The 15,849-nt window shown below is 38.1% G+C and overlaps 1 protein-coding gene and 1 long non-coding RNA gene across 2 annotated transcripts; both read left to right on the top strand.

Annotated features, from left to right (window-relative positions):
* Positions 1-12,353: 12,353 nt before the first annotated feature.
* On the top strand, positions 12,354-13,304 carry LOC123731763 (uncharacterized). The gene is made up of 3 exons (XR_006762827.1): positions 12,354-12,706; positions 12,797-12,868; positions 13,070-13,304. It is a non-coding gene; the product is annotated as an uncharacterized lncRNA (long non-coding RNA).
* Positions 13,305-13,321: 17 nt separating this feature from the next.
* On the top strand, positions 13,322-15,292 carry LOC123731762 (pheromone-regulated protein PRM7). The gene is made up of 5 exons (XM_045711164.1): positions 13,322-13,363; positions 13,495-13,592; positions 13,733-14,217; positions 14,324-14,962; positions 15,098-15,292. Exons 2-5 carry the CDS (start codon positions 13,522-13,524, stop codon positions 15,262-15,264), a joined length of 1,362 nt encoding a protein of 453 aa, XP_045567120.1. The 5' UTR covers positions 13,322-13,363; positions 13,495-13,521; the 3' UTR covers positions 15,265-15,292.
* The last annotated feature ends 557 nt before the right edge of the window (positions 15,293-15,849 follow it).

The following is a 15,849-nucleotide window of genomic DNA, read 5'->3' as shown; positions in this document are numbered from 1 at the left end:
CACAGGACATGTAAAAGGATACAATCTCAGCCTTTGCCACACATGCTGTACAAAAGAAATGATACAATATAATATAATATAATATAATATAATATAACAACTTGCCATTTTCGTAAGGTTCCCGTTGTTGGATGTCATTTGCCTCTTGTAGGAACTCCTCTGCAACAGCAATTAGATTGCTGGCCATCTCTTCATCAATCAAATGACCGCTTGTCCACCGAAGGCTCCACAACATGGTCTCTAGCCTGAAAAATAGACCGCAGACCCGATGGGTCCAGTGACATTTTATCTGTATGTAGTTAACAACCCCTAAAGTGTTCTCTTGTCTAAACTGTACCAACTCTGAGCCTCCGACCTATGAAGACAACCGTGCATTGACAGGCGATTCAGTTTTAACTAACGTACTTTAGCTACAAACTAGCTAAAAAAAAGTAGCTTCATTCAACATCGCTAGCTAACGTTACTGTACAGCAGTAACTAGTTAACGTTTTATAGATGCCATAATTAACGTTAGATTATGAACAATTCGCATTAGCTAGCTATCTGGAGTTGAGTAAAATATCAATGGCAGGCAGATCTAACGTTAGCTAGCTAACGCCGTTGGTAGTTAGGTAACGTTAGTGTTATATTATGTAGTTCCTTTTTTAGCAGCCGTTACACCACTCACTCTCAACACCGACGTTAGATAGCTAGCTAACATTAAGTTAACGTTACCTGGCTATTGATGGTTGAAGTCCATCTCTTCTGTCCGTGAGCAGCAGTCTGGTGCAATCAGAGATGGTACATTTACAATTTTAGAGACATTGGGCTGCCCTTGTTAACTAGGTAGCTCATTTTACCTCTGAACAACAGAAGTTTTTATTCTATTTATTTATTTATAAAAAAACATTTATACATTTTTATTATGTACACAACAAATACAAAAAAACTGAAATATACAAACAAGTGTACATGAACCTAACAGACAGGGGTATTACATATCAAGATTCATTTTCAATTTGTTAAATACTTTTATGGTGCGTATTGCTTTTTTGGTTTTAAATTTACTGATAATTTGAAAATAATATTTCAATTCTATCTTAAATAATGTGAAAAGGGGTTTGTTCTCTGCCCACTTCATTTTATGGATAAAGAATCTTCCATGAAAGATAAACAAATGAACAATAAAAGTTAAATCAGGGTCCATATAATTTGGTAAAAAAAAAACATAATATCAGAGTCTTTCAAATTAACATTAATAGTTGTTTCTTTTAAAATAAAATATTCTAACTCACACCAAAATCTTCTGACATAAGAGCAGTCCCAAAATAAATCGTCAAGAGTATCTGGGTCACAATCACAAAATACACATTTGTTATCAATAGCTATTTTGAATCTATGTATAATAAAGGTCTTTACAGGGTAGATTCTATGAATGAGTTTGTATGATACTTCTTTCACCTTATTAGATATACAATATTTACCAGATAACAACAAAACTTTGTTCCAGTTCACTTATCCTAGGGCTGCAGTCCAGTACATTTTAGCAGAGGGAATAGTAACATATTGACATAGTTTCCTTATATATATGTTATTACATTATTAGTTTAAAATGTCAATTCCTTCTAATTGTATTGAGGCTACAAAATCCTCAACAGTTGCACTTGGAGTATTGTTATATCCTCCTAAAAGAAGAATAGCACCTTTAGGGACAGCTCTAACAACAATGTGATACTCCTCAGGAGTGAATGTAACATTGTGTGTTCTAATACATTCTGGATAATCATATAGTTGTCCATCATTGTTCAGTAATTGTTTAACCCAAATAATGTTATTGTCAAACCAGTTCTGGAAAAACCAAGACTTGTTTTTGTATTTTATGTCTTTATTATTCCAGATTGTATACCTATTAGGGGAAAAATGGTGTTTGTACATGAGGTTCCAAGTTAGAAGTACTTGTTTATGAAAGTTTGCAAGCTTAATAGGGATTTTACCCACATCAAAGTTGCATTTGAGTAAGAATTCTAGACCACCAATTTGTTGGAATATTAAATTTGGGATGATATTCCAGATGCAATCCTTATTTCTTAAATAGTTTTGCATCCATTTAATTTTAAATATTATATTAGAGGTTTTAAAATCCAGAGCATTCAACCCTCCCTCACCTTGGGTGCTGCATATTAACGCTTTTCTTAAATAATGTGGTTTATTCCTCTATATGAAGTTAAATAATTTCGTATCAACCATTTTAGTTACTGACAGAGGAACATCCAAGGCAAGGAAACTAATCTGGACAGACCTTCAGATTTTGATAAAAGTACACGTCCAGATAAAGAAAGATCTCTTAATAACCAGGAGTTAAATCTCTTTCCAATTTCCTCTACAATAGGAGAGAAATTGAAGTTGGCCCTTTCTTTCTGATCTTTGCTAACTGTAATACCAAGATATGTGATCATATCTTTTACAGGGATATTACATACTGAGTTTAAGTCACATCTTTTCAACGCAAATAATTCACATTTCCTAATATTCAGAGATAAACCTGATACATGTGTGAAGGCATTAAACACTCAATAGCTTTCTTGACTTTCTTATGATCTTTCCCAAAAAATTGTGGCGTCGTCAGCCAGTTGTGAACATTTTATCTCTTTGTCTTGTATCTGAATACCCCTAAAACTCTCCTTATTTATATGAAGTGCCATAACTTGTTTGACCAATAAAAATAAGAAAGGAGAAATTGGGCATCCTCGTTTAATTCCACGTCTAATGTCGAATCTTTTTGTAAAGTGTCTTAATTACATTTTGAAAATATTGACCAAAACCAAAAATAATGTTCAACTGTATCAAATGCCTTGTAAAAGTCTACAAATAAAATAAAGCTATCTTCCATAATGTGCTCAATGTAGTCTATCAAGTCCAATACTAGTCGAATATTATTACATATATGTCTGCCCTTCATAAAATCAGAATGGGTATCGTCAATGATTTGGTCAAGACCTTTTTAAGTATTTCTGCAAAGATGGATGCAAGTATCTTTCCATCATTGTTCATTAATGTGATTGGTCTCCAATTTTCTAACATCATAGAATCTTTGTTTGGTTTGGGTATTACAGAAATTAGGCCCTGTGTCATAGAAACAGACCTCTAAATCAATTGCCTACTTAAAAACATGAAATATAAATTCACTAATATCCTCCTGAAAATATTTATGGAATTCACTGATAATGCCATCATTCCCTGGAGATTTGTTCTCTTTTAACTTGCTGATACATTTTTTTATTTCATTAATAGAAAGAATTTCATCACAAGACTTCTGGAAGTCTTCATCTATGAATTTTGCACAGTCTTTGACAGAGTCTAGAAAGGCAGATATGTCACTAGTAGGACAGGCATTACTGGTATAAAGGTTACCATAGAAATCCGAAACATATTTTGAAATATCTTTGGGGTTTTCATTATATTGAGCTTATGAATAGCTGTAAATTCAGAATTCTTTCTTTCTAAATTGTAAAAGTATTTTGTATTTTTTTCACCTTCCTCCAAGCATCTCCTTCTTGATCTTATAAATGCCCCTTTTGCTCTCTCTTCATTCATTCGGTCCATTTCTAGTTGTAAAGAGAATAACTGGCCCTTTCCTTCTTCATCAAGGTCCTCCATAGAGATTAGAGAAAGTATTTCCTTAACAAGTTTATCTTCCCTCAATCTTTTAAGTTCAGCAATTTCTTTACCTCTCTTCATGGCTGTTTGTCTTATTTCATACTTCATTAATTCCCAATATTTCCCATAAGACTTAAATAGTTGGGCTTTCCTCCAATTGTCTTGTATAATATCTTTGGCATCCATCTTGAAATTATCATCTTCCAAAAAGATAAGAATATAACTTTATGATCAGTAAGAATTGATGGTTCAATTGATACCTTGACTACAGAATTATCTAATGAATTAGAAATGAACCAGAAGTCAATTCTTGACTGTCTGGACATGTCCTTGTTACTCCAAGTGAATTCCTTTTTATCAGGATATTTAGATCTCCAAATATCGACTAATCCAAGACCAAGACATAGGTTATTAAACTCAGGATTAACTATGCAGGATCTGTTAGGAGGGGATATCTGTCAATCATCACATTAGATACAGCATTAAAATCTCCACCTAAAATAATTTTGATATCCTGAAATACACCTAATTTCTTCTTCAAATTCTTGAAATAATATCCTGTTGTTTGGTTTGTTGTTTGATACATACATATTCCCTAATAAAAACATTTCACTGTAAAAATATACTGTTAAAATTAACCAACATCCAGAGTGGTGAGTCTTACTACTGATGACCTTCCCTTTAAATGCACCTCTTAAAACTGCTACACCTGCAGAGTGGTTGTTGCCATTTGATAACCAGATATCGTTACCCCATTGATTTTTCCAAAATGATAGATCGGAAGAACAAGCATGAGTCTCTTGTAAAAAGTAAAAGTCTGCATTAAACCGTTTGCAATACATGAAAATAGCCTTACGCTTGAGTAAATGAAGAATACCCCTGACATTAATTGAACAAAGAGATAAAGACATAAACTTCAACCAACAACCTTGTTATGCTAATATAAGCTTTTCCCAAGGATATGTAACTCAAAAGGATTTCCATCCCATTATTAACCTCTCCAAAAAAAGTAATAATAATATTGGTCATAAAATTACCAAAGTATTGTTACTCCCACAAGGGGGAGACATTGTGTAGACTTTACAATAAGCAGTTATTCACCTATAGTTAGTGTTTAGTTTACCAGTTCTCAGGTCAGCCTTTTCTCATTCAAGTGTTTGTGTACATTTTTATAATAAAAGGCTGCTTTTCACCTGGTAATCAGTTTTTTAGCCTGACAGTTCTGCCCGAGTTAGACTCTGGCTCTCACTCAAATGTTCTGATTTGGCCACATTTCTTTCCCATCGATGATCACTCTTGCACCGATAAAAAAAATGCAGTTTTCCCTGCCTTTCGAGCTGCAGCCACCATCGGCCACAGTTTCTCTCTTGTCACTTTGTCTGCTGAGGTCAGATCCTCCGTGAACCTCAATTTTTGTTTGATGAGGAATTCACAATTCTTTGCTCGCCTCCAAAGAACAACCCGTGTAGATATGTTGGTGAACCGGATGATGGTTGTCCTTCGTCTCTTGTCTTGATCCTTAAGTCTTCCCAAACGATGGACGATGTCTACATTTTCCTGAAGTTTGGCTTTTGATTCGGGAATGACAGCTCCACAGATGTCAACAACTCTGCATTTGATGTCCTCACCCGCCTGCTCTGGAATTCCATGGAGCCTCAGGTTCCACCTGTGCTCGTATCTCTCCGCCTCATTCACCTTTTGCTCGAGTTCAGCCACCTTCTTTTCATTTTCCTGGCAGATAACTTCTACTTTCTTCATGTCACTTTTGAGGGTTTTCACTTCTCCAAAGATAAAGTCAACAGATTTTTTATGGCCTCAATTTTCATCGTATTCTCCCTAACCATGACCTCCAAGCCATTTGCCCTTTCATCTATCTTTGCTGTCAAAAGCATTATAATATTGTTTTGCATCTCAAGAAGTGACATACCTTCTTGGCCTCTCATCTTTTCCCCCCTGGGGCTTGACTGGAGTGCCGGGGTCATAAGGTAAAGGCCTGAGCTGGGGACTGGAGGGGCGCAAGATGTGAGCATTGTTGTCCGTGCTCACCGCATTTTCATCACCCATTGCAGTATTTCCCCCCACAGTTACATTCTGAAGAGGAGTACCCAAAATCATACTATCTTTAGTGGTTAATTGTCCATCTTACTATCTCTCCATTTCTTTCCTTTTGGTTCCAGTCGTGGCAGTTTTCATGTACGTTCGACAAGCTAGTTTTTGAGCTAGCTAGCTTATCAGGCTAGTGTTGTCGCAAACTTGGTTTTAGAGGTGAATAACTTGCAGAAAGTAATCAATTACTTTGGTAAATAAACTAAACCATATTCATACAGGGTTTTATGACTATCGAAAAGTTTCAGCGTGTGTAGTTAATTTGGCCTGCTAACATCTTCATAGCTAGTAGCATGTAATCAGGACATGACCAAACTGTTGCTGAGATAATGGATGTTGAAACTTCCAAGGAGAAAAGAGGCATTGTTGAAACTCACTCATGCGAGTCATACCCGAATACCCCAACCAAGGAGCAACTTCCAAAGAAGCTGAGAAGTGAACCATCAATGAGCCAGCTACAGGACAACATCGTCCGCATCCTCACGGCTAAAATCAAAGAGAGCGCAGATGACATGATGAATTTGGTGTGAAAGAGCACTATCAGTATCGTTAACCTGAATAAATCGATTGATTTCAGTGCTGAGGAAGTAAAAACTCTGAAGCAGCACAACGCAACATTGAACATTCAGGTTGCAAAGCAGGAGAAGAAACTCACTGAAATGGAGTCAAAGGTAAACGAGAATGACCGGTATAGTCGGAGATGGAGTCTTAGAATTTATGGAATAGCAGAAAAATCTAACGAGAACATCAAAGCAAGAGTGAAGGACATTTGCAGGGCAATAGGAGGAGCGAAATGTTGTTGCAGGTTCTCTGGATGTAGTGCACCGCCTGGGTAGGCTGAGAGATGGGGAAAACAACCAGCCACCACGACCAGTGATCATGAGATTCATCTCCAGGACAGCGAGGGATATGACATGGAAAAGTGCAAAGAAAAATGACTATTTAAAGAAGAACAACCTGAGGATCAAGGAGGATCTGACAGCATTTGACAAAGAAGCTCGGAATCATCTGTGGCAGATGATCGAGAGAGCAAGGAAGGAAGGGAAAAGTGCATACTTTGCGGAGCTAAGGCTTTTGTTAATGGAAGGGAAATTCACGCTGACGCCTAGTTTGTTGACTGCTGGATTTATCAAGTGACTTGTGCAGGACTGAGTTTTATTTGCATCTGATAAAACTTTATATTTCTTGATGAAAGAGCATTGTTTGTGTGAGCCAAACTTATTTTATATATATATATATATATATATATATTTTTTATGGCAGGGAAATTCGCACTGACACTTAATGTTAGCTTGATGGCTATTTGTTTTTACCAGTCTATGGTACAATGTTATTTGCAATTATATAACAAAAAAACATATATAATTTAGGTCAACCACTTGCGTGGTGCAAAGGACTGTTTTTATTTGCAACTAGTAAGAACTTTTCTTTTTGTGAGACCCTGATTCATGTGAACAAATACAAGTTTAATATTCTTCATATAGTCACTGTGATAGTAAATGTCCATTTCTGTTTTTTCTATTAATGCCAGGGGAATCCGTAATATTTTGAAAAGGAAATCTTTATTTTTGTATTGTAAGAACATGAGTTTAGTGCCGACTTTTATTTCGTTCAAGAAACTCATGCCTGTTCCACAGATACTGCGTTTTGGAAGTGTCAATGGGGGAATGATATTTGGTTTTCATTTGGTACTAATCGGTCAGCAGGTGTCGCTATTTTAAAAGGCAACTTTAAGGGTCATATATTGAGTCATGAAGCAGATAATACAGGGAGATGGATTATACTATTGGTAGATGTCAACCATGTTCAATTTATTGTTGTAAATACTTATGCTTCCAATAACAAGTCAAATAACTGTATTTTATTTAGAGACATTGAGAGGAAAATAAGTAAAATTATGTCAAAATTTCCATTGGCCAAAGTAATATGGGGTGGAGATTTTAATACAGTATTACATGATAATCTAGATAGATGGCCTCCTAAGGATAGCAATTATGTTTGTGAGATAGGGAATATATGTCTAAGGTTAGGTGTTCTAGATATTTGGAGACATAGGAACCCAGATAAGATTATGTTTATATGGAGTACCAAAGATTTATCTATACAATCCCGTATTGATTTCTGTCTGATATCTGAAGATATGGCTGACAAGGTTGATACGGTCTTGATTGAACCATCGATTTTAACAGACCACAAAGGGATCTCATTGAAGATAAATATGCATGGTTTGTCAACAAAAAAAGTTAGCAAAGGTTACTGGAAAATTAACAAGACTTTACTAGAGAATGAAGTATTTAAGAAGGAAGTAGCAGGAATTAATGATAAATACTGGAATTGTGCCTGTGTTATGAATACGTTTGGAAGTTACTGGGAGCTTATGAAATTTGATTAAGGCTTTTGGCTATTTCAATGGGGAAAGAAATTGCTCGTGCCAAGAGAGAGAAAGAATATGACATCATAAAGGGAATAATGGATTATACTAAAAAAAGTGAACTAACTAATCAGGAATTACTGGAGCTAACATTTTTACATTTACATTTACGTCATTTAGCAGACGCTCTTATCCAGAGCGACTTACAAATTGGTGCATTCACCTTATGATATCCAGTGGAACAACCACTTTACAATAGTACATCTATATCGTTTTTTTTGAGGGGGGGGTTAGAAGGATTACTATATCCTATCCCAGGTATTCCTTAAAGAGGTGGGGATTCAGGTGTCTATGGAAGGTGGTGATTGACTCCGCTGTCCTGGCGTCGTGAGGGAGCTTGTTCCACCATTGGGGTGCCAGAGCAGCGAACAGTTTTGACTGGGCTGAGCGGGAACTGTGCTTCCGCAGAGGTAGGGGGGCCAGCAGGCCAGAGGTGGATGAACGCAGTGCCCTTGTTTGGGTGTAGGGCCTGATCAGAGCCTGATAATCATTGCAAATGCAGTTAAGATCAAGACGAAAATGGATGGAAGATATTTCTTTAATTTTGAAAAAGGGCAGGCGAAAAGACTTCCATATGTAAATTAATGATTAATAATACTCCCAATGAAAATCCAAAATAAATCTCTCAGCATGTTGCCCAGTTTTATCAGAATCTGTATACATCAGCCCAGCCAACTTCCAATATGGATCTTTTCTTAGACAATGTAGCAAACATTGCTAAGAAGATAGATAATGATTTCAGGGATTTTTGTGATGATGAGTTATCTGAAATTGAGATTAAAGACTGTATTAAAAGCCTTAAGGACAATAGGTCCCCTTGAATTGATGGTTTAATAAGCGAGTTTTATAAAGCATTCAATGATAAATTGATTCCTTTCATTCTTGCTATGTTTCAAGAATTAATAGAAAAGGGGGAGTTACCGGCTTCCTTAAAGCAAGGTGTAATTACTTTGATTCCTAAACCTAAAAAGGATACTCTTTATATAGACCACTGGAGACCCATTAGCCTGTTGAATAATGATGGGAAATTATTTGCCCTTCTATTTGCTAAGAGGTTGAAACAAGGCTTGCATCATATAATTGATGAAGAACAATTAGTAATAACATCAGGTTGATCTTAGATATGATTGACTATAATGACCTCATCCTTGATGATAGTTTTCTTATGTTTGTTGATTTTTATAAAGCTTTTGACAATGTAGAACATGAGTTTATGTTCAAAGCAATACGTTTTTTGGGGTTTGGTGACTTTTTTTGAAAGCAGTCCAAACTTTATATAGTGGTTGGACTAGCTCTGTAAAATTAGCTCGCGGGACATCCCAAAGATTTGATATTGGCCGTGGCATTAGGCAGGGCTGCCCAATTAGTCCATTTGTATTTTTATTGGTTACTCAAATTATGGCCTTTCATATCAAGAAAGGGAATTTAAGGTGTTTCAGCACTTGGCAAGGAATTTAAACTATGTCAACTGGCTGATGATACCACCATATTTTTAAGAGACAGGAATGAGGTTTCTAAAGCAGTTTCCTGTACTGAAGACTTTTCCCTAGTTTCGGGTTTGAAAATTAATATCAATAAGTCAGTCTTATTTCCACTCAAGGATTGTGTTTTACAGGAAGTATATGGTATCCCAATTAAAGATAAGGTTACTTATCTTGAAGTTGTTATATCCAAGTATGAAAAACAAAGGAGTGAATTGAACTTTAACCCCATTATTGAGAAAACAAAGAAGAAATTCAACCTCTGGATGATGAGAGATATTTCGTTATACGGTCGGGTTTTGTTATCCAAAGCTGACTTACCCCCTAAAATTGTAAAGGACTTAGATAAGATTCTTTATCATTTTATTTGGAGGAACAAGCCTCACTATCTACGATAAGATATTCTCACTAATACCCAAGAACAAGGAGGTCTTGAGGTTTTAGATTTCAATACTCTAAATAATACTTTTAAAATAAATTGGATTCTGAAGTATGTTAAGAACCAGAACAGTATTTGGAATGTCTTCCATAAGTATTTATTTGACTCTTGTTGGTTTAGAATTTTTGCTTTGATGTAATTTTGATATTGATAAAATCCCAGTAAAGTTGGCCAAATTCCATAAGCAGGCAATTTTAGCTTGGATGTTAGAGTATAAACACAATTTTTACCCACAGATACTTTTTATGGAATAAAGATATACGGTTTAAAAATAAGTATTTTTCATAACTGGTTTGAGAATACAATTATTTTGGTTGGTCAGTTACTGAATAAGGATGGATATCTACTCTCATATGGGGAATTTCTTGATAAGTTTAAAATTCCAATAACCCCGAAAGAATATGCAAGTGTTTTTGATGAGATTCCAAGGGGGGGGGTTACATAAATATATTAATTGGCAATATTAACATCAAAGATAAATGATGTAAGAAACAGATCAGGAATATTGTTTGTGATACCCTGATTCCCTCAGCAAGATTTGTGATACCCTGATTCCCTCAGCAAGATTCTCCCTCAGCAAGATTCTTTTGGGCAGATATCTATGGTGATATACAATGGCGGAAAGCATGGAAAATTGCTAACAAATATTGTATCAGTAACAAAGTAAAGGAAGTTTTATTTAAAATGTTACATAGAATTTATCCTGTGAAATATGTTTTGGAAAGATTCAAGCTGTCACGACCGTCGTATGAATAATTAGACCAAGGCGCAGTGTGAGTAGAGTTCCACATTTTAATAATAGTGAAACTTCCAAAAACAACAAAGCTGTGACGATCGTGAAACACGTAGCCCACATAGGCACTCACACAAAACTATATCCCACATCGCAGGTGGGAAAAAGGACACACTAAGTATGATCCCCAATTAGAGGTAACGATTATCAGCTGCCTCCAATTGGGAACCATACACACACACACCAACATAGAAATATAATTCCTAGAAACCCCCCTAGTCACGCCCTGACCTAAAACACCCCGAGGGCTCTCTATGGTCAGGGCGTGACAAGCTGAATATACCTGTGATTTCTGTGGAATGGAGAAGGAGACCATTTTGCATTTGTTATTTACCTGTATTTATAGCAGAATGTTTTGGATTGACATACAGAATTTTGTTACAAAAGAATAGGACCGGTTGTACTATTTAATGGTTTTGATATGATTTATTTCAGAAATTCTGACATAGATAAAGATGTAGTATATTTAATTCAACTGCTAATAATACTAAGTAAATTTCATATTCACAAATGGTCTAATTCAAAACCTAACTTTTTTCACTTTATAAATGAGTTTAAACAATATGGCAGCACTCTGACTAAAATGAAAAACAAAAAGGCAATTAAAACTTGTTTGTTTAGGATTCCTGGCAATGTAAATAGTGTGTTAGTATGCTTGTTTGCATGTGACTATTCCTCTTTTGTTTCATGATATTTGTTAATAAAAAAAAAGAAAATAAAAAAAGCCCTGGAAAAGTTGAAGTCATATTGAACAACTACCAGAGAGAACCTTCTCTACATAGGAATTGCATACCACATTTCTTCCATACATCAAAATAATACTTTATTGTCAATCAGCAATTACTTACTTAGATAAGGCCTCAACAAGGCCCCAGTTAATGTTTGAAAATAACTTATGTCAGTGCCAATGAGTTACACTGAGTGTATAAAACATTAAGAACACCTGCTCTTTCCAAGACATATGCTGACCAGGTGAATCCAGGTTAACGCTATAATCCCTTATGGATGTCACTAGTTAAATCCACTTAAATAAGTATAGATAAAGAGGAGGAGAAAAGTTAAAAAAAATATTGTAAGGCTTGAGATAATTGAGACATGGATTGTGTATGTGTGCCATTCAGAGGGTGAATGGGCAAGACAAAATATTTACATGCCTTTCAACGGGGGCATGGTAGTAGGTGCCAGGGGTACCAGTTTGTGTCAAGAACTGCAACGCTGCTGGATTTTTACGCTCCAAAGTCTCCCGTGTGTATCAAGAATGGTCCACCACTCAAAAGACAATTTGACACAACTGTAGGACTGTCCTCACCTGAAACCCCACCTCTTTAAGGAATACCTAGGATAGGATAAAGTAATCCTTCTAACCCCCCCCTTAAAAGATTTAGATGCACTATTGTAAAGTGGTTGTTCCACTGGATATCATAAGGTGAATGCACCAATTTGTAAGTCGCTGTGGATAAGAGCGTCTGCTAAATGACTTAAATGTAAAAAATGTAAATGTAATATACACATTATGACATAATAAAGAGCTTAATCTTTCACGAAATAAAGACATAGAAGCATACCCAATTATACAGGTTCTACACATTCCATTTCTCCATGGCAATAGAATGTAAACATTCTATTTTGCACCAAACATCGCCTACAATCTATTCTAAGTGCAGCATATTGGACGACAACACAGTCATTGATCATTTGCAACTTTAAGTCATTCCTGTTATCTCTAGAGCATCCCGTATATCTATAGCGCGGCATTTCTTCCCCATCTTTCCATGGATAGGGTTTGGTGCATTCCGGAGTTCACTTATGGTCCCACAAAGGTAATCTTAGGAGAAATTAATTTTAGCATAGTGTAAATGCCTGAGCATAATGTGCATAACAAAGCATAATTATTTTCATTATCTTCAAAGGAATTCTGTAGAAGCAGCCTTTATTTTCAGACTCTGCAGGCCTGCTGGGAGGAAACATATTACAATAAACAGGTAAGATTCATCCCACAAAAACATAAACAACAGAAAGAGAGTTGTATTTCAAGACAGTTTATAGAAGTTGGTCATAAGAGTTCTTAATATCACTTGCAAATTATCAGGCATGAGTAGTTGTGAAATGTTGCGAGAGGCCCTTCTGAAAGCACATGATATGGTATTTCGTGGTATGGTCTCACACCTTACCTCATCTTGCAGAAGAAGGTCATGGTCCATTATCTGCTGCTCCAGAGTCAAGGCCAGGTCCCGCCCCATGTCACCACGGAGCACATGAGCAACTGGCTGGTGTCTCAGGGCAAAAAATCCTTTAGGGAGAGGTGAGCACCACGTCAGCACTCACCTTCACTGCCATTCCCTGCCACCAGCAGCACTCCAGGTTTGGGTAAAATAAACTACAGAAAAATCAGAAGCCAGGAAAGTTGAATTGCTCTGTGTTTTATTTGAAGGGTGTGGAAGGAAACCCTGGAGGAGGGAAACGACCTCGCTCGGCTGGTAAGAGAATGATAGTTAGAGACATACTACAAGTTAGTGAGCTCTTTACTAGCCTTTCAACAACGAGTTAGCACAGCAGGATAGATCTGTTGTGAAATTACACTAATGGGACTTCCTGTTTCATACTGCAGGCCTGGGAAGTAAACACTTGCCTAAAAATGATGGACATAGAGCACGAGGCTTTCTGCAAGCTCCGCCGCTCCATGCACTCCACCTCGCCAGCTGACATGTGAGTTCCATGTACTGCCCTGCATGACTTGATCCATTTATCTACACATCTGGAACTACGCAGAAACAGACTAAGACAGTGTTCTCTGTGAGGACATTGCACATTGTTTAGCTTTGTCTTCTCCTTTTTGTTGATTTCAGCGATCCTAAAGTCCACAGCATCGTGGAGAGAGCTGTGAGGAGCATTCTGGGCGTGCAGTCCAATGAGCCCCGTAGCAACCTGCTCAGCCCATCTCAGGTGGTCGTGGAGGTGGTGCCCAGGCTCCTCCTGGCCCTGTGGCTTCAGCCAGAGGAAGGCCATTCAGAGCACCCAATCCTAATAAGCGGGATGGCCGTGGGCATGGTGGCGGCCGTAGTGGAGAAGCTCTCCTGCATGTTAAAGGACCCTTCACATCACATCCCTTTCTCTCGGGCTGCTGCTTTTGACTCTGTGCGGTCGATCCTCGGGAGAATCAGTCAGTCCTTCTCCACCGATGACCTCCAGAGCCCTTTTTATATGAGCTCTGTCTGTGCCTTTGTGGCGAACGAGGTTCAGAGCCGCTTCCAGCCCCCTGCAGCCACCCTACCAGTCCCCCCTGTCCTCCCGGTGGCCGTCTCCACCACACGACAAGCTGACATCCAAGCAGGTGAGTAGCAATGATAGAGAGCACTCTGACAGATGCCTGTTCTGATGACATCTTGGTGTAGTAGTAGTAGAGCTCATCAGGATTGTTGTTGTCACCCATGACACAGACCCAGCATCTTCCCACCTGGAAGTTGTGGACATCACCCCCAAAACAGAGGCAGACCCGGCTTGTTCCCACCTGGAGGTTGTGGACATCACCCCAAAAACAGAGGCAGACCCGGCTTGTTCCCACCTGGAGGTTGTGAACATCACCCCTAACACAGAGGCAGACCCGGCTTGTTCCCACCTGGAGGTTGTGAACATCACCCCTAACACAGAGGCAGACCCGGGTTGTTCCCAACTAGATATTGTGGACATCACCCCAAAAACAGAGGCAGACCCGGGTTGTTCCCACCTGGAGGTTGTGGATATCACCCCTAAAACAGAGGCAGACCCGGCATCTTCCCACCTGGAGGTTCAAGACATTACCCCAAAAACAGAGGCAGGCCCGGGTTCTTCCCACCTGAATAATGTGGACATAACCATTAATACAGAGGCAGATCCGGCTTCTTCCCACCTGAATGTTGTGGACGTAACCCCTAACACAGAGGCAGAGCCGGCTTCTTTCCACCTGAATAATGTGGACATCACCCCTAATACAGAGGCAGAGCCCATCTCTTCCCTCTTGGAGGTTGTGGACGTCACACCTGAAGAAAGGACTCTCACGATGGCCGTCTTCACCACTCTGCCAGCTGACATCCAAGCAGGTGAGTAACACTTAGAGAGCACTCTGACAGGTGCCGTTTGTCATGACATCTTAGTAGAACCTTTCAACTGGCCAGTGTTTAGAACCTACGGTTTGCATTTGTTTACATTCTGTTCCTCTTTTTTTCCCTTTCCAGAGGATGTTGCTGTGGTCATCCCGGATGTCACCCCACACGTCACCAAGGACGTGACACTGGATGTTCCATGTAGAGCTAGGAAAGGGGCAGTCCGGCGATTATTTTGCAGGCTTTGGAAGGCAGTGTGCTGCTGCGCCTGCTACAAGGAAGAGGAGGAACAATATTAATTATTCATCAGACATTCAGAAATGGGATTGAACCATAGACCATTAAATTATTTGCATTCTAATTGAACTCAATTCTGCTTTTCTTCTGTTTATTACTTAATTTCAGAACTTTTCTATAAACTTTCACTTTGCAAGTGTGGAGTAGGTTGTGTAAATAAGTGGGAAACATCCCAATTTTAATGCTTTTAATTATTTACTTTGTACATTTAAAAAATATTATTTGACAACAAAAAAACGAAGGGAAAGGAAAATGGCAGGGTGGTGTGGCAGGTGCCGCTTCTCATACAAATGCTGTTATTTTATCTAAAACATCAGGTGTACGCCGACCCCAGCTAAGTAACTCATGCAAAGATTTAAAGCACAATGATGTGTTTTATCTCCAGTACATTGCCATGATTGTCAGTTATGTAGCTGCTCTACTGATAATCTCAGTGCGTCCTTGCTGGGATGACACAATCAATCTACTGCCGGAGAATATCAACACCAAACACATTGGTTCACCGTTCCACGGGAGCGGACAGTACACAGCATACCATAATGTTCTGAATAATGGCCAAGTCTACCTCGCTCCCTATTCCACTGACC

The sequence above is a fragment of the Salmo salar genome, unplaced genomic scaffold (genome assembly GCF_905237065.1).
Source record: "Salmo salar unplaced genomic scaffold, Ssal_v3.1, whole genome shotgun sequence".
In the NCBI taxonomy this organism is placed as follows: Eukaryota; Metazoa; Chordata; class Actinopteri; order Salmoniformes; family Salmonidae; genus Salmo; species Salmo salar.
This window is presented reverse-complemented; position numbering and strand designations above follow the sequence as displayed.

What these genes read in the sequence shown, in the direction of transcription:
- LOC123731762 (XM_045711164.1), top strand. Translation starts at nt 13,522, where the DNA reads ATGATGGACATAGAGCACGAGGCTTTCTGCAAGCTCCGCCGCTCCATG. An exon ending in TCCACCTCGCCAGCTGACAT is followed by an intron (nt 13,593 to 13,732) that starts GTGAGTTCCATG and finishes TGTTGATTTCAG; the next exon opens with CGATCCTAAAGTCCACAGCA. An exon ending in ACAAGCTGACATCCAAGCAG is followed by an intron (nt 14,218 to 14,323) that starts GTGAGTAGCAAT and finishes CCCATGACACAG; the next exon opens with ACCCAGCATCTTCCCACCTG.